General features: G+C 42.4%; 1 protein-coding gene across 1 annotated transcript in view; it reads right to left on the bottom strand.

Moving 5' to 3' along the window:
• Positions 1-21,774, bottom strand: part of Vps8 (VPS8 subunit of CORVET complex) — a 122,203-nt gene that overhangs the window by 84,417 nt on the left and 16,012 nt on the right. Inside the window, exons 4-7 of the mRNA XM_055625215.1 lie at positions 11,379-11,509; positions 9,269-9,362; positions 6,185-6,217; positions 5,014-5,068 (exon numbers count right to left, since the gene is read on the bottom strand). Of these exons, the coding sequence (XP_055481190.1) occupies positions 5,014-5,068; positions 6,185-6,217; positions 9,269-9,362; positions 11,379-11,509 (313 nt within the window). The remainder of the gene's footprint in view (positions 1-5,013; positions 5,069-6,184; positions 6,218-9,268; positions 9,363-11,378; positions 11,510-21,774) is intronic.

Here is a 21,774-nt window from a genome sequence, read left to right as displayed (position 1 = left end):
GAGCAGGAAATGGACTCAATTCATCACACAGCTACTTTCACACACAAAGTGGCATGAAATTATGTCTGCTTAACACTGTCAACTTCCTGTTTTAAAACGATGTTGACGTTATGAAGCAGGCAACACAGCCAAGAAATATAAAACGAGACCATCACTTTTCCTGCACATTTTGCATTTTCAAGTTCAAACAACAAAATGTCTATGAACAACCTAAAAGTTACAAAGTGACACAAATGCAAGAAGTTATTATTAGCAGCAATAATGTAGCTTACAAATTAATTAAGAGGACTCTAAGTCCAGAATCACAAAAAGCACACAGCTAGGCAGGAGGCACCAGCAGAAGGCCTGCCACATTCAAGGCCAACTTGATCTACTCAGTGAATCCCAGGGCAATCAGAAATACAAAGTGATACTCTGTCTCAAAGCAAAAAGAAGAGAAAAGAAAAAAGGAAGGCTATTTGCCACTGCAGTGAATTACACATATTTTTCATTAGTGCTTTAGAAGCATCCCTAATCCAAACAACCAAAACCTAAAGTACTCAAAAATCCAATCCTTCCTAAGCATCAGACTGACATTCCAACACTGGATTAGAGATGATCGACCTGTGAGGGCTATACAAATATTCCAAAATCCAAAAGAGGCACACTCTGAAGCACTCCTGACACCAGCATTTGGATAAGGACCGCTCAAAGCACACTTGGCTTAGGGCAGACCTCATGCTGGGCTTAACAGTAACAGGAAAAATAGGAATGAGGCCACAGATAACAGCTTAGAATTTAAAGTTGAACATACTTTAAGAGTATTTCTTTCTATATACCAAAAAGAATTCAGTCCTCTATATTTCATTTCTAATTTTTAACTAATTTCAAAGATAGTCAAAGAAGGATATAGCCACAGGAATCAAATTTACTTGTGAGCAAGTAAGTCTACCCTGCCAGCAGTCACCACTCCCAAATGCTATTTTCTTATCCTTTATTTAATAGTCACCACTCAATAGTGCAATTTTCTTATCCTTTATTCATTCATTCATCCTTATCCTTTATTCATTCATAAGCTCTAGCACCAAGACAAAGTAAAAAAGGAGACCTTATTATAAAACACATTTGATACAAAATAATAAATTCACTTTAACTGACCAGCGCATACACCCAAATCCTTACTCCTATGACAATTTCTAATGAATCCCACAGCTAACTGGCTATCTTCTAGAATGCATTCCTAGGCACCCGTGCCACTGTGATGTTAGCATACCCTAAAAACTCAAGCAGCCCATGCCCTGACAGGCCAGAGGACAAACAGAAGAGCTGTTGTTGCTGTGAACACAAAGCAGGTGTTTCAGAAAAACCTGGACAAGGCTTCACTTCACTTCACAGCAGTATCAGGAAACTGGTTATCAATAAGATAGTGTTACAGTAAAAGACTACAGCAAAGTTTTGTTAGAACCTACAATTTTGCACCCATGCATTAACTGACATGGGCTTAAATTCTATGTGACTCATTACTGATAAAGCTCATGACAAAAAAAAAAAAAAATGTTGCTGCAGACATCCACTGGCTGACACAAACTTCAAGAAAAATCTCAGGGCTGTATTAAAAGGTTGGAGGAAATAGAACATACATACTGACAACTATCTAAAAGAATCCAATATTTTTAACTAAAAGAAAGCATTTAAAATATGCACATATTTTGAATTGTTCAGAATGCCTTTTTTAACCAATTTCTAGGTAGCTATTTATTTTTCTTTCATAAGAAGGCATTAAGTGTAATTGACAATACTCGCTTTCAGTGTTAAAAAGCTCAAAAGAAAAAAAAAAAGAACTATTCGTGCATACCAAATTTACTATACCTTTTCCTTTTGAATCCATGGAGAAAAGATCAAAAGAGAGGGAGAGAAAGGCAAGAAATCAGTTCAAAAGTTCAGAATAAAAATGCAGGCAAGCTCTGAGGAGTAAAGAACTTTGTTTATCTGTGGGAGTGACAGACACTGAACTTGATTAGATGATGTTCCTAGCATTTGTGGCTACCATCAGGGATTGGTTCTGGGGAAAGAGAAAACATGCAACCCTCAGGTTAGAGCACAGCAAGAAAGCCCACGTTTCTGTTATACACAGACAAAGCAGGTCCAAAGAGACAGCGCCAGAGCACACTGGGAACAAAGGGAAAGGGAAGAGTGAGGGCTGTGGGAGGTGAGAGTACAGACACACCGAGTGCTGCATGCTGTACCTGCACACACCTTTCAGAAGTGTGGTTACTGTTTCCATGGCTCAGACTGTTTCACAGAGAACCTAACGGTGATCAAACAAAGTCGGTTTTCCGCTAGGTTTCTTCTGTGATAAAAGATTTTTTTTTCTTTTTTCACGACAGGGATTCTCAGTATAGCCCTGGCTCTCAGTCTGTAAACTAGAACTCACTCTGTAAACCAGGCTGACCTTAGACTCAGAGATCCATCTGCCTCTGCCGCCCGTGCTGGAATTACAGGAGTGCTACCCTACAGAGCCACACAGCAACAGAGATTTTAAAAAAAAAAAAAAAAAAAAAAAAAAAAAAAAAAAAAAAAATATATATATATATATATATATATATATATATATATATATATTTAACCCAGACCACTAGTCTAGACACTTAATAGTATCTCCCATTTGTTTCTGAACTTTTTAGAATATTTTAATGTGTCTGTTAATGTAGATAGCATTGTCCAAACATCTGTCTCCTACAAACGACTAAAATCTATTAACTACACTATTAAAACTCAATGCAGAATGTTTACTCTGGTATGCTCTCTTTCCCGTGAAGCCATAAGAAAAGATTATCATTTCCTCATGTCTACAGGCAGGCTGCTGAGAACTCTAGATAAACAGCAGGCAGGTCCAAGGAAACAGAGACGGCATCAAGAAGGAATTACACACTTCCGTGCTAACAGACTTGTGTGCTGTAAGCACTACATGAGGGACAAAGCAGTCACACACTCTTCCAGTCTCTTGATAAGGAATGCAGAGAAAAAGGCAGAGTTGAGGGAAACTGACCACTACTAAACAGGAAGAAAAATATCAACATACACTCTTCTGACAGATAGGCATAAGTACACACTCTGTCCTCAGTCACCTTTAGTCCTTCTCTTTTCTTCATTCTTTGCAGTTCTGCCTCCTTTTCTTTCAGGAAAAAGAACTGCTGAAAATAGTAGGGACTGCTAGGAGCCACTGTCCCTTAATTCTGAACTTGACTCTGTGCATGTCAAGTTTCAGTCACGTCATACACATAAAATTAGCGCACTGAAACAAGACTATAAGACCCCTCCCCAAAGTCTAATGATCTAATACTGATTATCCCCTTAAAGGAAAGCAAGGATGTCCCCACCTGCTGGAGACTGTGCTCACACAGTTTTCTGGAAGGCAATTAGGCAAGAACAGGAAAAGTCTTTAATGTTCATGTCCCAGCCCAAACAATTCCACGTGTAAGAATTTGTTCTAAACATGATCATATGTTTAAAATATATATATATAGAAACAAAGCTGTAAATGACACTACTGTTTAGAAACAGCTTAAGTGGTTTTCTACAGCAAAAGGCGAATTAAGTTTTCATGAATCCATCTGAAAGAACACTGTGTGTCCATTAAAATGATGTTCATGTCTGTGCTCTCAACATTGGGAGGCTGAGTGATGCAACATGACTGCCCTGAGTCTGTGGCCAATCCAAGCCACCCAGCAAGTTCAGGCAGGCCTAAGCTACACAGTGAGACATCTCAAACAGACAAAGACGATGCCACATACACATACAGAAATGCATGGGGAGATGGCCACTATAATGAAAGACAGGCTCTGAATTCTCATGGTCTCCCTTAGGGACATGCACACGACTACATACATATGTAAGGAAAAGGCTGGGTACTTACAGAGAAATGCTAAAGATCTGTCCTACATACTAGAATTTCATATTTTACATTTTCTAATTTGCACACATCATGTTTTGTATGTGTTCTACTATGGATACATAACAATTATAAAGAAAAATGCCATTTAAAAACTTAATTCAAAAGTTCTCTCAGGGAAATTGCACTTTTGTTTCTACCCTTCTGCTCTTCAAGAAATAAAACTCTATTATTTAAATCAACCACATTTGAAAAGAATAGGTATTACAATTATATGTTAAATAAAGCTTTGGTAATAATGGAAAATTTATAAATGGAAAGTCAAATTGTTCAGTCACAATGGAAAATAACTAGTTATTTGCACAGACGGTAAAAATCTAAGATTCTACAGAAATCAAACTATGGTTCTGTTAATAAAACACTTCAAGTAACCCTTACCAGCCAGCCCTAGACTTCCAGCCAAAAAATGCAAGTCTAGAGACTCAGAAGAGAGCACTCAGATACAAAAAGAGCTGAGAATACTATCTGGTGGATTTCATATTTTTTAAAATACCAAAATAGTCTGCTTGCATACTGAATTTAAAATCAAGAAATTAATGAAACTGATTACTTAGTCTCAGAGAAAGATAAAAGAATGTAACTAATTTCTACTATGTAAATAAGCTAGTCACACTCTCCTAGAAAACATGGTAATTACAGGCTAACATTTTTCAGTTTAGAAAGATTTACAATGGAAAGGACTCTGAAACCTGGGGAGCCCCTTTCCCCAAGTCTGTTTTGAGCACCCATGACTGGAATGAAACTTAGAATAAAAAATTATTACCATCACCAACTGGAGCGAGACATGCTGACAAGCCAAGGTTCTTTCCAACATTACCCTTCTGTCTAGGTGCACAGAAAGCAACAGATGTGCCAGCAGTAACGCCTTACATATGCATACGGAGGGAAGGAAACGTGCAGTGCATAGGAAAAGGAAGCCTTGAGTCAAGGAATTTTTAACTTAAGGATAGCAACAGCTACTTCTTCATGTTTTCCTTGTTGTGTCATAAACATCAAATCTACCGTATAAAATGCAATTAAAGGACATTATAAAACCTAGAGAAATCTTAATATTTAAAATATGAAAGTACTTAGAAAATTACCAAATATCAAAGCCAATCCGTGAGATGTTCCCACTGCTATCAGGCTGGACACTGCCTGGAAACAAACGGGAAAAGGAAGAGTGGTGACTTTGCCGGCCTGCCTTCTGTAGCCACCCACTGACACGCCAACCACTACATGAGGGACTTCACCCAGAAAGCAAGGTGAGAAACCAAACCTAGGGGAATTTTATTTCTAAGTATTACTCTAAATTTAAGAGAAATTTTATCAAAATATCATATATTTAGTATTATATATAAACTATGTCATCTGGCTTCCTTTGAGTCAGCAATTTTCAACATATGGGTCAGAACCCTTTTGGGGGTGTCAAATGAACCTTTCACAAGGGTTCCCTAAGACCAACGGAAAACACAGATATATTCACATTAGGAGTCATAACAGTAACCAAATTACAGTTATGAAGTAGCAATGAAAATAATTTTATAGTTGGGGGTGGGGCCACCACAACATGAAGAACCATATTAAAGGGAAGTTGAGAACATTAGGGAAGTTGAGAACCACTGCTTTAAAGCAACTTTAAAATTAAAAAAATAATAATTAAAACTTTTTTTAAAATAAAATAAAGAAACCTTTCCCCGGCAGCCCGCTAAGGAGGTACTTATACTGCCCACACAGGGCCTCCTAGCAATTCAGAGGGATGAGAATACTTTTCTCCAGATCATCAGCAGAGGCAAAAGACAGCAAAATGTTCCACTTGGGCCCACTTCCTCACAGCGACTGATGAGAAAGCCGCAGAGGCAGCTGAAGGAAACCAGAAGACAGGTCCTTAATGTGCTCTCAAGCCCCCGCCAGCTTGCCACAGCCACTGCAGACACTGTGTGCAGGCGGGGCCTGGAGTCCAGAGCTGTGGAATGTGCATCCACATAGTGAGCTCACGCAACACTATTCCAGCCCTTACAGAAAAAGGGACACAGCTCACAGGGGAACGAACGCTGGAGAGGCCTGTTACTCCATTACGTGCTGTCAAGCAAAAGCCAAGACCTAAGCAATAAAGTGGAAAAGCCAAAATCCAATATGAGCAAGTTTTAAACTTGATTACTAAGAGTAAAATGACCTAAGAAATTACCATAAAAGCACTGAATATTTTGAAAATAAACCTGAGAACTCAGTGAAATTAAAAATCTTACCTTGAGGGGTTAAAGGTATACTTACGATTGCTGTAGGCAAGCCAGCATCTACTTTGTCCTAAATGAGATTTTAAAAAAGAAGAATTTGAAAAGAAAATGGTACTGAAAGCAAGCGTGAGGTTTCTCTTTATGCACACTTTGAACAACTTAGGGAGGAAGTGCACCCTTCGCCTGCCCCTCCAGGTAGCATGATTACAGACCAGTAAACACCAAAATGAGCGAGCATGAGAGATCATTTTATTTTACTAATGGTAGCGGATGCTTCGGGTGCTGATTAGAAAAGGAAACTTAAAGAAGAGAGGAAAAGACCTTTGTTTTTCCATAATGAAAACAGACTAGAAGTCCTAGAGGACCAAAACGGTGGAATCAAAGATTCCAGAAAAGGGGAACTTGCTGCAGGACCCCCCCCTCCACCTCTGAGTAAGAGGCTCCCCTCCAGCAGACTAACTCCAGCATCTGAATGAAGCCCATTGGGGAACAGCAAGTCCCTCCTCAAGCATGGTGAGGCCAAACACCAGGTGCCATTTCAGCTCCTCACCAGTGACCATGACACAAAAGCCGCCAACTGTCTGACAGTAATCTCCATGGGCCTAGGGAACTAGCAAGTCCTACCCCATCAATCCTAACATCCTGGGACAGAATTAAATGCAAGGAATGCCACACAGGTGTCTATCTGAGGCGTAAATAGCTTTAAGTAATAACCACAGCTTGGGTATAACAGCTCTGTGACAGCATCTTCATCTAGCATCCAGAGCTGACACAAGGCCTGATAAAAACATTTGATATATGACTTGTGTTCTGTTCTGCATAGAGAAAAGCAGGGATGAGAGCACAGATGAAAAACATAAACTACATTCAAATGAGTGTAGACGCCATCTGACTTCAAAAGATATAAATGACAGATGTGGAAAACATTTTAGACTTAAAGTCAGAATTTCACTGGGGTGGAGTAGGGAAATGAGGGGAGAAGAGTGTAGGGAATGGGTCAACCAAAAGTAAATATTATGAAAATGCCATAAGGAAGCCTGCAATTTTGTATGCTATTAAAAAATAAAAACACTCTTGAAGTTGAGATGAATGGGATGGATACAAGTGACATCGTTGAGCAATGAGCTAAAGCAGAACAAGGTGGGGAGTGAGGGAGACGGAAATGGAGAAGGGAGGAAGGGGGAGGGGAGGGGCAGAATTAACTGAATTGTGGAATTAGTGATGGTGCTGCAGCTAGTGACCCCTGAAAGCCACACTGTGTGACTGTCACCTGGGATGCTAATTGCCACGTGATTCCTTCCACTAATGACTCAGTTCAGGTGTGGGCGATCTCCACGAAGCTGCATTTTAAGAGTCACCCCACGAGAGCCTGGCACAGTGGACATGTTTTTAAACAACAATAAAACATTGTGCTGAGGTATCTATAGTATCCTAAGGTTCATCCTTAAAATGATAGAGTCCTTAAAAACCCCATTTCAACTTATTTTAAATAAAGCTAAGTCACATTATTCTGAGAGGGATCCCAAATTAAACAGTAAGACTCAAAATTTTCATGTTTCCTAAGTGTGTTTTCATGCATGGACTCCACAGTCAGGATGCTCCAGGATGCTCAAGGTCCAGGCAGGCCTGGTAACATCACTGTCCACAAGGCTTGCAACTGAAGTGGAGCTGGTAACCTGAGGCTGGGAAAGTACCGCGTCAAGCCTGGCGCAGCAAGAGCACTGTCATCTGAACTCGCCAAAGCAGCTAGTCAGAGCGATGCGGAGAGAACAGAGTGCAAACACTCTGCGATTTATTATAATTGCCGCTGCCTCCTCAAGAAGGAGGGAAGCCCCTTCTAAACAACAGGTTTATCTAATCAGCGCTCAGCGTCTCAGAACTCAGTCTCCACTATTCAAAATATTTTTTAAACTGCACAGGTGGGTCAAATGACTGCTGTGGTTCATCTTGATTTTGAAAGGAATGAATTTCATCACCTACATAAGGATTAAATTCTGAAAATGTCAAGGAAACATGATCCTCAACAGGTGGTTTCCATTCTGGCAAATATGAGCTCCTCTCCACCTAACGAAGGAAGCGGACTCCCCAGCTCTCCACGGTTTGGCCCATCTCTACATAACATTGTGTGTGATGCTCTGTGCATCAGCTGGGTCAGGACACCCCAAACACCCAGGACAAACATCTCCTAGCTGCAGGAGAGCTTGCTCGAAACTGAATGAAACACAATGAAAACTGAAATGCAACTAGACTCCTACTGTCTCACCCTCTTACTCTCTTAGCAAATAAGTTAAATTAAATATGTAAAGTGTTAACTTAAGCTCCATGAAAAGAATGTAAAGCAGCAGCACTGAAGTCCCTGCTGCCATCATCATCATTATTATTACGCTGTCATCCTTATCATCTACAGGCCTACTGAATTCAGAAGACAGACTTGAGGGACTAAATCCGCGTGCGGGCTGTGAGGTCAAAGGAGGAGTGTGCTGGGTGCCCACTGACTTAGATATCACTCTCACACTAACCCAGTATTCTTACACATTCCAAAACAGGCCACAAACACTCCACTGCAGCCACCATACAATGGCCACACTCGCCAACCCGCCTCCCTTGCCTTCCCAGCAACACTCCTCCTCCCCGAGGGGCCTTCGAGTCTCTAAGTCAGGACGACTTTACCTCCTTTCACAACTGGAAATGTCAGTGAAATGGGGCACATGTGGAGGACTTGTGAGTTATGTTTAAATCATTTGGCTGTAAAATATCCTGAGCGTATCTGTCAGTCTGAAGAGGCTGAAAAACAAGCACTTCGCCTCAGCCAGACTCAGAGGATGGCAAGCAACCTGGGAAGGACTGCAAGGGAAGGGAGAATGCCGTCCAGCGTTCTCCCAGCTTGCTGGCACGCTTCATTCGGCACAGGAAACTGCTCACAGACCTTTATTCTCGTGGCTGCACTAATTCCTTTGTCAGGATGTGTTGCATGTCTTACAAGTCAAAAATAATCAGGAAAACCATAAAAGCCAGACTGTACTTTTCTTAAACTCTGAGCCAAGGGAAGAGCTGAGCTCTGCTCACCCTGCTGCACCACATCACCACAGCTCACCAAGCTGTGGAGACAGGAGACACTCACCGCTGCAGACACGATCTGTGCAGATATCCCCTTCAGAAGAGAATGCCGCATGACCGACCCGTGCAGTGAGAAAGAGTCAGGTAGCTTCTTCTTCCTGCGAAAAAAGAGGAGGAAGAAATATTTAACGGATCCAAGGGTTGGAAATACAGGATTCCAAAGCTCTGAAAGAATAAAATAATTGTTTTTTAGATTTATTACAATTTATTCACCTTGTATCTTGGCTCTATGGATCTCTCTCATATCCTCCTAGTTCCACCCTCCCTCTCTCTTCTCTCCCTATGTCCCTCCCCTAGTCCACTGGTGAGAGAGGTCCTCCTCCCCTTCCATCTGACATTAGCCTATCAGGTCTCATAAGGACTGGCTGCATTGTCTTCCTCTGTGGCCTGGTAAGGCTCCCCCCCTCAAGGGGAGGTGATCAAAGAGCCAGTCACTGAGTTCATGTTAGAGACAGCCCCTGATCCCCTTACTAGGGAACCCACTTGGACACTGAGCTGCCATGGGCTATATCTGTGCAGGGGTTCTTTGTAGAGACTGATACTCCAACCAAAGACCATGCATGGAGAAAAAAATACATTTTAAAAAGCAGAAAGCAACACTGTGTTGTTAGTAATTATTAATTATTATATAGTTATTATTGTTAGCTGTTCTAACTCACCTTGAGGCTCAGAGAGGCTCAAGCAAGAAAATGAATAAACTAATTCCTCTTCTACTGCTCAACATGTTCCCTGCCCACCTGACCCAGAATTGGGTTCTCCTGTTCTCCAGAAGGCTGATAGTCTACCCCCACCCCACCCCCACTGATAAGTCTGTATCACCTGGCTTGCCTCAGGACCTCTACCTCCTTCCTTCCCCCATCTGTGGCAACTTCAAACACCTTCTCAAGCCCTCACCCTCACTCGTCCCTCACTCTGTTGCTCCTGCTTATGGCTCCTTTCACTTACACCCCTCATCGCCATCCAACAGGGATCCTTAAACTTTTACCAAACAATAATCAGGGTATGCCTATTCTGACTAAAAATGTACTCTACTGATCCAAAAAATGAGGGAGTCATGGGTCCTACTACTTGGATCTCATAGCAGGAAGGGCTGATAAACAGCTTGTACACATGAAAGCATGGACCAAAAGAAAGAAGAACGTATCCTGCTTACTGGGGAAGATGAGGCACAGCTACCAGAAAACAGATGTCTGATCTACTGATGGATCAGGACGTGGAGGGCACAGTGTGGGGAACAGTGAGGACACACGGGCACAGAATGCATGGGTGGAAGTGCTCAGACACAGGCTCAAACTGGTAAGCATCGTCAGCACTTGCACCACACCCAGGATTTCTGGCTATCACATGCCAGTCATGACCAGCTCGTGCCCAGTGAGCCACATGTAGCCCAGGAGAACCATAAACACAGCTCAACACAAATCAGGAGCTTGTGTAAACCATTACGAGATTGTGTGTGTGATTTTTTTTCCAACTAAACTGCATGGTTCTCAAGAGTGAACTTGTGACATCAAAAAGTTGGACACACCTGATTGGCAACATGAAATCACTTTTAAGTAGGGAATGCAAGACATAAATGCACCAGTCTATTTGTTATGATGAGGAGGTGACCACACCTACAAGGATTCCTGTGGCAAGACGGCAACATAAGGAAGGCAGCACTGACAGAAGGGAACCCTAAGAACACAGATCGCTTGGGCAGCATTCAAGTCACACGTGAATTCAATAAAGCATTTCACACTACGCTTCCTCCACTTGTCTCCTTTTCATGCTCTCACCAAGAATTTGGAAGGTGAAAAGCAGCCAAACTGAAGTTATTTAGAGTTCGAAGTCTTTTCCCCCAATCTTTAATCATCCTTGAGATTCTCCTCTGAAGCTACTCCAAGGAAATGAAGAGTTCTGGAGCGGACCTTGGAGGGGGGGATGGGGAGTGCAGGGAGCACAGGCAGCCATGCAGAACAAGCTCCAGACAGTGTGCCACAGCTGACCTATGTCCCCTCCAACAGCTAATTACACTGTACGGTGAAGACACAGACATTAAATAATCTAATCAGACTGCACCATCAGGTAGTGCCTTTAAATAATCATATACTTCAGCTATACACAAGAATATTTACCTCTTTAAGTTGGCCCTGTCGCCGCTGTCTGAGCTTGCCACTGATGAGGTATCATAAGAGTGAGAATCAATGGTATCAACGTTTAACAATGTAGGGTCCTCAAGAACAAAAGACTCGTCTTCATCGTCAGTCTACATTGAAAGAAGAGACAACCGTAAACGCAAGGCTCCAAATACTCCACATGGCAATGCTGGTTTCTCCACAGAACCCCAGGGCCTGCTTTTGCTTTTCCCCTCTCCTCCATGCATTCTCTTCTACCAGAGAGACATGGCATAGGACTCCCAGTATGAAAGCTCAACTCCACACAGAGCTCACTCTCGAAAGAGTTCATGTCCAAACCCTCTCTTACAGCAGGAAGAAGCAGGACAGAACATCACTGTTAGCTGCAAAATGTTTTTACAATTCAAGCCTGTATTGACACTTTTCTGGGAACTAGCAAGCAATGGCTACTTAGGAGAAAACCAATGTTATCTGACTATAAAATGTCTGCTATGAAAATATGATAGGTACACAGAAGAAAGGCATTCTGGGTAGAGAAAAACATGTAAAGAAGCCTTGACTTCAGAGCATGGATTTTACTGGGGGTAAAGGAAGTGGCCATAAGTGGCTGGAGTATGTGGGGTCCAATCTGTAACAGGCATTGTTTTCCATTAGTTGTGATGGTACTGGAGCCTATGTCTGTCTTGTCTGCCACTGTACCTACAGTAGCTAGTACAAGGCCTGGCATGCACAGTACTCACACATTTATTAACTAGAAACTACAGTGGGCAGCGGCACAGGTACTGAGACTCAGCAGAGACAAGATGGAAACCCTGTTTTAGAAAGATAAATGGGGCCACATGCTGAATGAAGGGGAGAGGGAAAGGCTGTAGTAGGCGGAGTATTAAAGACCAGTTAGAGGGCTATTTGAACACCCAGGAAGAAGAGATTCCAGCTGAATGCAGAAGCCAAGGAAGCCCATGAGGAAAGAGACATTACTAAAAATCAAGGCCCTGGTTATCTTTTAAATGACGGGAAGGGGATAGGAAAGGGAAAATATTCCAAGGTGTCCGTTTTGAAGGACATGGCAGAAATGACACTCCTGACTGTCAGCCCAGAAAGAGCACACGAAGGTGGTGAGGGGCTGCCTGCACAGCTCACTCTGAGCCAAGGACACCTCCCTGGCTGCTGCTCCATTCACTCTGAGCTGCTGAAGGGCTGCACACTTCCAGTGTCCTCCACACCTCTCTCCCCCTACTGACCATTGCCTACTTGAAACATTCTCCTTGGTTCCCAACACAAGTGCCTTTTCCTGTTTATATGGACTCTTACAGGTCACATGTCCTAGCTTCTCAGCTCACCATTAAACTGTTAGTCCCCAGGGATATTTGTAGCTCTCTCCTGCTACTCAGACACTCCCTATTTAAGCAAGCTTTTTCATAACCACAGCTTTAAGTGCCATGTGGTAATGGCTCTGAAATCTTTCTTCAACATCAACATGAAGGAGTCTATAAGTTCGCTGCATTCCAGAGTTCACCACACATAAGCCTGCTAAGAATGAGTCTACTTGGCAAGAAGACAGTTACTTGAGAGCTGGAAAAGACTGCCACAATTGCTGAAGGAAAAGGAAATAATCTGGAAATAAGAACTACAGGGTAAAGGTCATAAGCAAGAGAGTCAATCAAAGCCTTATTTGATTTTCTTAAGTAGCCTGGACACATAATTAAATAAAACAGATCACTTGAGAAAAGCCAGGCTTACAGGATAACTGAAAGAAAAAGTGAAGGAAATAAAAGAATTGAGGAAGTCAAGAGGAATTTAAAACTACTGCTACACAGTAGAGATATCAACTTTCCCCAAACTGTAAAATCCATCCACTCTTATCAAGTTTAGCAGACTTGTGTGTGTCCCTGACCCTTGCATGATGAAAGTCCAAAACTGAGATGTCAATCAACGGCAGCAGCATAGCTGGGACAGCTCCACCACAGGCTATCAAGTACTGTGTCTGTTTTATTTATTCACTGACCTGTGGTTTTTCAGATTTATGAGCATGTTTGTGTGTGAGTATCTGTGTTTTTCTGGGTCTGTGTGAGTGTTTTGTCTGCAGGTCTACACAACTTATGCATGCAATCTCTGCAGAGACAAGAAGGCAGCGCCAGATCCACTGGGCCTGTGCTTACAGACAGCTGTGAGCCACCATGTGGGTGCTGCTACCCAAACCTGGTCCTCTGCAAGAGCAACGAGTGTTCATACCCATGGAACCAACTCTCCAGGACCATATTAGTGACTTTTTTTTTTTTAAGACAGGGTATCACATAGCCTAGGCTACCTATGCAGCTAAGATAGACCTTGAACTCCTGAGGGCTGCTCCTCTGTTTTACCTCACTGTTTTACCAAGTTTTTTCCCCTCCCTCTTCTATCCTTTCCTCCTTGACTTCTTTGTGTGTCTGTTTGTCTGCATGTGTCTGTGTGTTTATCTGTGTGTCTGTGTGTGACTGCATCTGTATTTATCTGTGTGTGTGCCTGTGTGTCTGTTTGTCTGTATGTGTGTGTATCTGCTTGTGTGTTTATCTATTTGTCTATGTTTATCTGTGTGTATCTGTGTGTCTGTGTGTGTATATGTTTGTGACTATATGTACCTGTTTATGAGTGTGTCTCTGTATATGTGTCTACTTGTGTGTCTGTGTGTTTATCGGTGTATATATCTGTGTATATATGTTTATCTGTGTATCTGTGTGTCTATGTGATAATTATGATGAAACCCAGGCCCTCACGTGCTAGGCATGTGTTCTAACACTAAGCTACCTTCCCAGACTTAAGATCTAAGATCTCAGTCCTTAGAATGTGATGATGTGATCCTGGGGCAGCTGCAGACAGACCAGTTACATGAGATTCCCACCCAGACGGCCCTCCAATCTGTAGCAAAGGTGACAACCAGTGACATCAGATTCCCACCCAGATGGTCCTCCAGTCTGTAGCAAGGGTGACACCACAACCAGCAGTGTATCAGATCATCCCTCATATTAATACAAACAGAAACATTCCAGACGAATTACCGATCTAAGTGTGAAAGGAGAAACAATAAAAATTTTGGAACAAACAGGATAGTATCATCGTGGCCTCGGAATGGCAAGATTTTCTAAAACACAGGAAACACAAATAACTAATCACAGTGGGAAAGTTTAAAAAGCTAAACTATGATGACAATTCTGGGTATCAAATGAAACCATTAGTGGTGTGAAAAGATAACAGAGTGAAAGAAAGAAGGGCTGTGGGCTGCAGAGCATATATAAAGAACTCCCACAAATCACTTTTTTTTAAAGATTTATTTATTTATTATTTATACAGCATTCTGCTTGCACACCACATCTCTATAGATGGTTATAAGGCACCATGTGGTTGCTGGGAATTGAACTCAGGACCTTTGGAAGAACAGCAAATGTTCTTAACCTCTGAGCCATCTCTCCAGCCCCCACAAATCACTTTCTTAAAAAGAAAAAAAAAAAAAATAGGCTTTTCATGAGATAGCCAAATAGCCAAACCTACTTTGAAGCATCCAATGTCATCAATTTTCAGAGAAATTAAAATTAAAATCACTATGCACTTTCCATTAGGTATGAAAGGGCAAAGAAGGGCATAGAAAAATCCAACAGTTAACAAGTATATAAACAGCCAGATGTCTCCCACATCTCTCCTAAAGACTCCATTGAAACAGCCACTTTGAGAGCCTTTGGCAGTGTTTACAAAAGCTGAGTTATGCATGACCACTTACATTCTAAGGGGCACGCACAAGAAAAATGTGGGAATGTAGTTGTGTGCACAGAAGACATCATAAAACTATTCTCAGCTGTAACTACATAAATGTCTATCAATAGGAGGATGACTAGATGATATAAAGAATTACAGAGTAGTGACGATGAATACACTGTTACAACAAAATATGACAGAAGCTCAGACGGTGTACTAGAGAAAATAAGTCAGACACAGCTATGTTGCCATGCATATACATCTACGTACACATACATACACAAGAATACACTACCCAGTGTGTGTAAGGTTCAAGGCCAGTAGAAGCTGGACTCACAATTACTCTAGGCCTTGGGTGCTGAAGGCCAAGAAGAGCTTCTGGGGTAGGCTGCGCATTCTGCTGCAGTTGGTAAGATGCCTCCACGCTGCATACTTACAATCTGCTCCCTGCTCTGTGCGCACACTGCAAGATGTTCACAAGATATTCCTGCCTACCCGAAAGCAGAAATGAAGTGAACCCAGCATTACTCTGAGACTAGGGGACTACAAAGGGTCAAGAGACAAGGTCATGACAAGGTTTAGTGGAAGAATGGAAGTAGAAGAAAAAGGTTTTGTTAGAGAATGTGTTGGTATAATATGCTTGTGGAATGTATACAATTTACCCTTGTTCATTCAAATGCTGATTTCTCTACTCCACTACCTGGTTTCAATCCGGACATTGAATTTTGATGCTTATTCACAAGTTTGTTCAAGTTTGTTCTCTGTATTGTCAATAAAACAACCAGCCACAATGCTGAGCAATGGAGAGGATAGGGTGGGACATCCTGGTCTGCAGGGGAAGAGAAGGAAGTGAGTGGGAAGAGTAGGAGAGCAGGGATTGGCAGGAGAGGACTTAGAACCACAAGGAGAGATGAACTGGACCCAAGATATGACTAAAAGCAAGTATAATGTGGGAAATCTGAATGGGAGGAAACTATGAGGGCTTGGAGGTTTAGGATGGACTATTGCCCAGCATTGTGATCTAGTCTCTGTGCGGTGATTTGGGTATACAGTTGGTTTAGGAATAACCAGTGTTTAACTAAAAGGTAAATCAATAATAAATATTAATATTCCACAGCAAGAATATAACTTCCAAGTTAGGATTGTTGATGTCATCCAGTTTGTTCCAAACCTTTTATTTCACACTTAGATCGGTAATTCGTCTGGAATGTTTCTGTTTGTATTAATAGGAGGAATGATCTGATACATTTACTGGCGACAACACTGCTGGTTGTGGTGTCACCTTTGCTACAGACTGGAGGACCATCTGGGTGGGAATCTGACGTAACTGGTCTTTCTGTGGCTGCCCCAGGATCATATCATCATATGCTAAGGATTGAGACCTTAGGTCTTAAGTCTGGGAAGGTAGCTTAGTGTTAGAATATGTGCCTAGCACATGAGGGCCTGGGTTTCATCACCAGTAACACACACACACACACACACACACACACACACACACACACACACACAGATATACATAGAGACATAAAAACAGGCAGATAACATATATGCACACAGAGGGAGAGGCAATGTCTTCAATGCCTGATAATGTTTTTTCATGTCCTAACTCTTGAGTTCACAATGTCTTAGAAGTTTCTAACTTTCCATTTTAAAAACACCTTAGGGAAAAAAATTAAAACTAAAATAAAAACACCTTAGGTCCAGTTTTCCCCAACCTCACTCAGGTTGATATAAATGAACATTTTAGAATATACACATATGAATAGCCTAGAGGAAGAGCTTATTTACCCTGCTCCCATCTTTGATTTGTTAGTAGCTTCCTTTAATAACCCCTGATAATATTCACAATGATTTTACAGCTTTTTTCTTTCTCTTATCAGCCTGCTACCTCTGTAAGCCTGCCCAATTTCAAGTCCCATTTCTCTCTCAAGGACAGAGACTGTCATATGGCACTATTTAGTCCCAGCATTTACCTCAGAGACCAAATACAGAAGGCACCAAATTAGACTGAAGGTGATATTGGTAGGGTAAAAAGTCCGAGCTCACTTCCCGGTTTTGAAAACCCACCAATTCTTAAGCTTGAAATCCACCAATCCCTGGGATCAATTCAAGCTCAGGACTTGAAATCCCACCAGTCCTCACTCTGTAAATCTCTACTCTAGAAAACTCCACCCTCAAGAACCCTATATAAAGCCACCTTCTACTCAGTTCCCTACTGCTTCTCGCCCGAGCAGAGGCAGCCACCCTTCTGGGTTTTTTCTTCCCAATAAATCTCTTGTGTGAAGTTTGTTGTGTGATGTGACTCTGTGGTCTTCCTTGGCTCCTGACTGCCAGGAGACCTTTCCCATCGAAGCTGCAACACTTCTAATAACAGTATTCTCTTCTCGGTGAGCTAAATCAGCAACAGTATTTGCTGTTCCTCAGAGACAAGAAAGCTGTGCCAGCCTCGTTTACTTTTGTGATGAATGACAGTTTTGTTCATAGGAACATTTTTTCTCAATTTGTTATTTTTCTAGATTTATTTATTTATTTTTCTTTTCTGTGTATAAGTGTTCTGACCTTGTGTATGTATGTACACCGTGTGTGTTCCTGTTATCCAAGGAGGTCCCAAGAGGGCATCAATCCCTGTAGATGCTGGAACTGAACCTGCATCCTCTACACAGCATCAAGTGCTCTTAACTGCTGAGATGTCTCTCCAGCCCCATAGAAGCATTATTTTTGTTGCCAATGTTTGTATAAAGATTTGAAAATAAGGATATATATATTAAGATAACTGTATTCCATACTCAGTAAGATAGCTCTAATGAGAATGCAATTAAACTACATTAACCATACTAGCTAAAATTAATTTATTTTTCTCTAAATAAGATTCTTTGTTACAAATTAATGATTACTTAAATTAACAAAATTAAAATAAATTAATAACATTTTATTTTAAGAGATTCCTTTCAGAACACAAAGCTACCAATATAAAAACTGAAAATGATTTAAGTCTTACCATATATCATACAAAACACTTTTGAAGTTAATTAGAATCAAAGTAATTTCAACATCAAACTGATTTAAAAAAAAAAGTCAAGGAGATAGCTCAGTGATAGGGTACTTGCCCAGAATGCACAAGACTCAAGACTCAAGTGTTTAATCTTCAGTTAAACAAAAAACCAACCATCAGACAAGAAAAGAATAGCACTCACACAGAAATAGTGCTCACATGCAGTACTATCTACAGCCCTAAAAGTGTGTATGACGCACAGACACAATTCTGAGCGCTAAGAGGTATCAGGTATCTGCAGGCATCTATCTCTCAAACCTCCTGTCTCAAAAACTTTAAAAAGTGTTAAAAGGACTGCATGCATGAAGCTCTGAGAGGAAGGGGAAGGAGAGGAGAAGAGGTAGGATGGGAGAAAATAAAAGGAGAGAGGGAAGGGGAAAGAAAGGGAAGAAAGAAGGCAAAAGGAGAGGGAGGGAGAGAGGGAAGGGAGAAGAGAAATGTGTTAATGCAAGGAAGATGGTCCCGGAGGTACAAGAAAGATTGCTGAGCATGAGCTTGGCGCGCAAACCAGTAGGCAGCATTCCTCCACCGTCTCCGCTTCAGTTCCTGCTTCCAGTTCCAGCCTTGAGTTCCCGCCCAGGCTTCCCTCAGTTAGGGACTATAGGGTGTAAGCTAAAATAAACCCTTTCTTCCCCTGTGGCTTTTGGTCATGGTGTTTATCAGAGCAACAGAAACATAGGTTGGACACCCATGTCTTGGTCCCAAGGCTGGACAGAAGAGCATCAACTGGCCTCACTGGGAGCTCACTGGAAGGCAGGAAGAGGCACAGTGGCTCTATAGCAGTGCCCAGGGTAAGGGGGTGAAATGACTTATTCAAAATGGTTATGAATTGCCGAGAGTTAAATAAGGTAGCACACTCATCTACACCATGGTATCCATTTCTCTTTGACACAGCAATTGGATCTTTTCATGCTGTACCAGACGTTGCTCATTTTTTTGTTTTGTTTTTATTTAGTATCCACTTAACAGCAAGAATCCAAAACCAGCTGGCACTTGCTTGGAAGAGACAACAGTAAGCCAGAGATCTGCCTACCCTCTGAAAAGGCTGTCATTACCGGAATGACATGATGGTAACACTGAGTGTCTTACAGAGCCAAGTGGATGGAGTCTGAGTGAGTGTGTAGTGATCACACAAGCATGGCCATGTCAAGGATCTCAGTGCACCAGGCCCACAGACATGGCAGCGCCTTCCCCAGGGCCTTGTGGATGCTGACAGTATGTGCAGAAACTGACCCCCTCCCCAACTTACTCCTCCTGGGCGTTTACAGCCTGAGCTGGTCCCCTGCAGAGACTCCTACTCAGGAGCCCTGCCCCCTCTTCAGCTGTATCTAATAACCTGCCTCTTCAATCCAGGTGCATAAGATGAACATGCTAAGTTGCCCAACTGCTGCTGGTGTATCTCGTCAGGGCACGCTGCGCACCTAATCCCGGCCTTTCTGTTTGTGTGACTGTTGCTTCTTTATTCGCCATCGCCCCAAGTTAGGTCAATCCCTAAAGCTGTTGGGAAAAGGCATCCTTTACGGGTGGAAAAAGACAAGCCATGGGTGGATTACCTCTCTACAAATTATTAGCCAAAGAAATCCTTGAGAGCCCACAAGCCACAAAGGCCAATGCTTGTGATGGCACACTAGACGGAAGCTGGAGACACTGCATGCTCTGTGAACAAACTCTAGACAGCAGGAGCAAGGGAAATGTGACTCTGGCAGGCCTTGTCCTTCTCTCTAGTTCCCTCTGCCTTGCTAAATTGTTAGATGACATTCCCAAAGCTAGCCACCAAGATCTGTTCCCTTCATTTGGCCACTTCCTCCTCCTGAGTGAGGCTGACTACCAAGGTCCAAGCTATCAAAGTACTGAAGTCCAGCAATCAAAAGCCCCCTTTGGCTCACCTAATTAACATGCCCAATTAAAATTAGACACCTCATTCTAATGTGGGGTTTCCACTTTTACCTTTATAAATGGCCACTTGCTTATGGGCCACATCTGTCTTCTATCCAGAGGCAGTCCTTCGTCCCCCTCCGGGACAAGTACCCCTTCCTCCTCTCCCTTTTTCCTTTTCCCTTCTCCCTCATCTTATATCTCCTGTCTTTGTCTCTTATTCCCAGTTCTTTGTTCTCTTTGGCAAAATAAATCTCTTCTGTGCTGAGAACTTGGTCTTGGGGTTGTCCTGAGCTGATACCAGTCCCTACACTCTGGTTTTAGTACATAAAGATTATGTACTAAATCAAGCAGGGCCCGTACTGGGGGCTCTTCTTTGCTGTCCAGCTTTTGTTGTACCAGAGGGTGCTATCCAGGCTACTGAGAAATAGTTGTCACTAACAGTCCTGCTAGCTAGATAACAGTCCTGCTAGCTAGAAACCCTGTGGGCTGCACTATCAACAGTATTTGAAAAATGTGCCCACTGGTACATTAGTGGTACAGCTGCTACAGATACAACAAAGTGCTTTGTGAATGACTTTAAAGGCCATTCCACAGAATTGTGTTTTGTACCGTAAGCCAAGGGGGGTTGAAGGGGTGGACCCTGTCTCTGAGAAAATCACAAAGGCCAGGGCAGGCTACTGCAGTTCCTTTGTGAGACAGGTAAGACATGCTAGTCAACTGCATTCTAAACATGTTTCTAACTTCTGTTGCTTGAAGCCTTGGAAGGCTTGTTTGCAATGGGATGTGGTTACTCACAGAGACTCAATAATCAAACTGCTGAAATTAAGTGACTGTTGTTGTGGTGTGCTGGCCCAACTCAGTATGTAGTCATATACATATCACCCTTTCCAGAGCTCAGGTAATACAGTGGGGGAGAGGGAAGAAAGCATGGAAGGATCACAGGATAGGAGTGAAGTGCTGTAGCAAGGCTTTCACTTCAGGCGACAGCATGACCATGCCGTTGCCATCACAAGCAGAGATAACCCTGGCTCTGAGGTAACAGAGCAAGCCTTGAGAGAGGGTCACCAGATCCTCACCCGGTATCTTAGTTACTTTTCTATTGCGATATGACACTGTGATCAAGGCAATTTATAGAAGTTTATGGGGGGAGGGTGCTTACATTTTCAGAGGGTTGGAGTCCATCATCTTAATGGTGGAAAGCTCAAAGTTCACCCCCAGTGACACAACACACCTATTCTAACAAGGCCACACCTCCTAATCCTTCCCAAACAGTTCCTCCAACTGAGGACCAAGCATTCAAATATAGGTGCTCATGGAGGTTATTCTCATTCACACGACCACACCTGTGAGCCCACCTACACTGCCCTCCTGCCTCACAGCTGCATGTAGTTTGGAAAGGTCCAACAGTAGAGAGGAGGTAGAAAGCCAAGGGTGATGGTTTTTTCACTGTCAACCTTACTACATCTGAAATTAACTAAAACCCAAGCACTGGGTATACCTGTGAGGGATTTTTTTTTTCTTAATTAAATCATCTGCATCGAGAAGACCCATTTTTAATCCAGATCTTTTGAGGAGGGAGTCTGCCCATAGTCCACCAGTCTGCTTCTGGTGGCAGCCTATATAAGGGACATGGAAGAAGGAAGCTGGCTTTCTGCCTGCTTGCTCTCACTCTCACTGGCAAGTCCACTCCTTCACTGAGTAACAGAGCCTCCTTCTTCAGGATTCTGTCATATACTGAAG

This window comes from Psammomys obesus, unplaced genomic scaffold, assembly GCF_907164565.1.
Source record: "Psammomys obesus unplaced genomic scaffold, mPsaObe1.curated_primary_1811, whole genome shotgun sequence".
Lineage (NCBI taxonomy): Eukaryota > Metazoa > Chordata > Mammalia > Rodentia > Muridae > Psammomys > Psammomys obesus.
The sequence above is the reverse complement of the archived record's forward strand: the minus strand, read 5'-3'. Positions and strand labels throughout refer to the sequence as shown.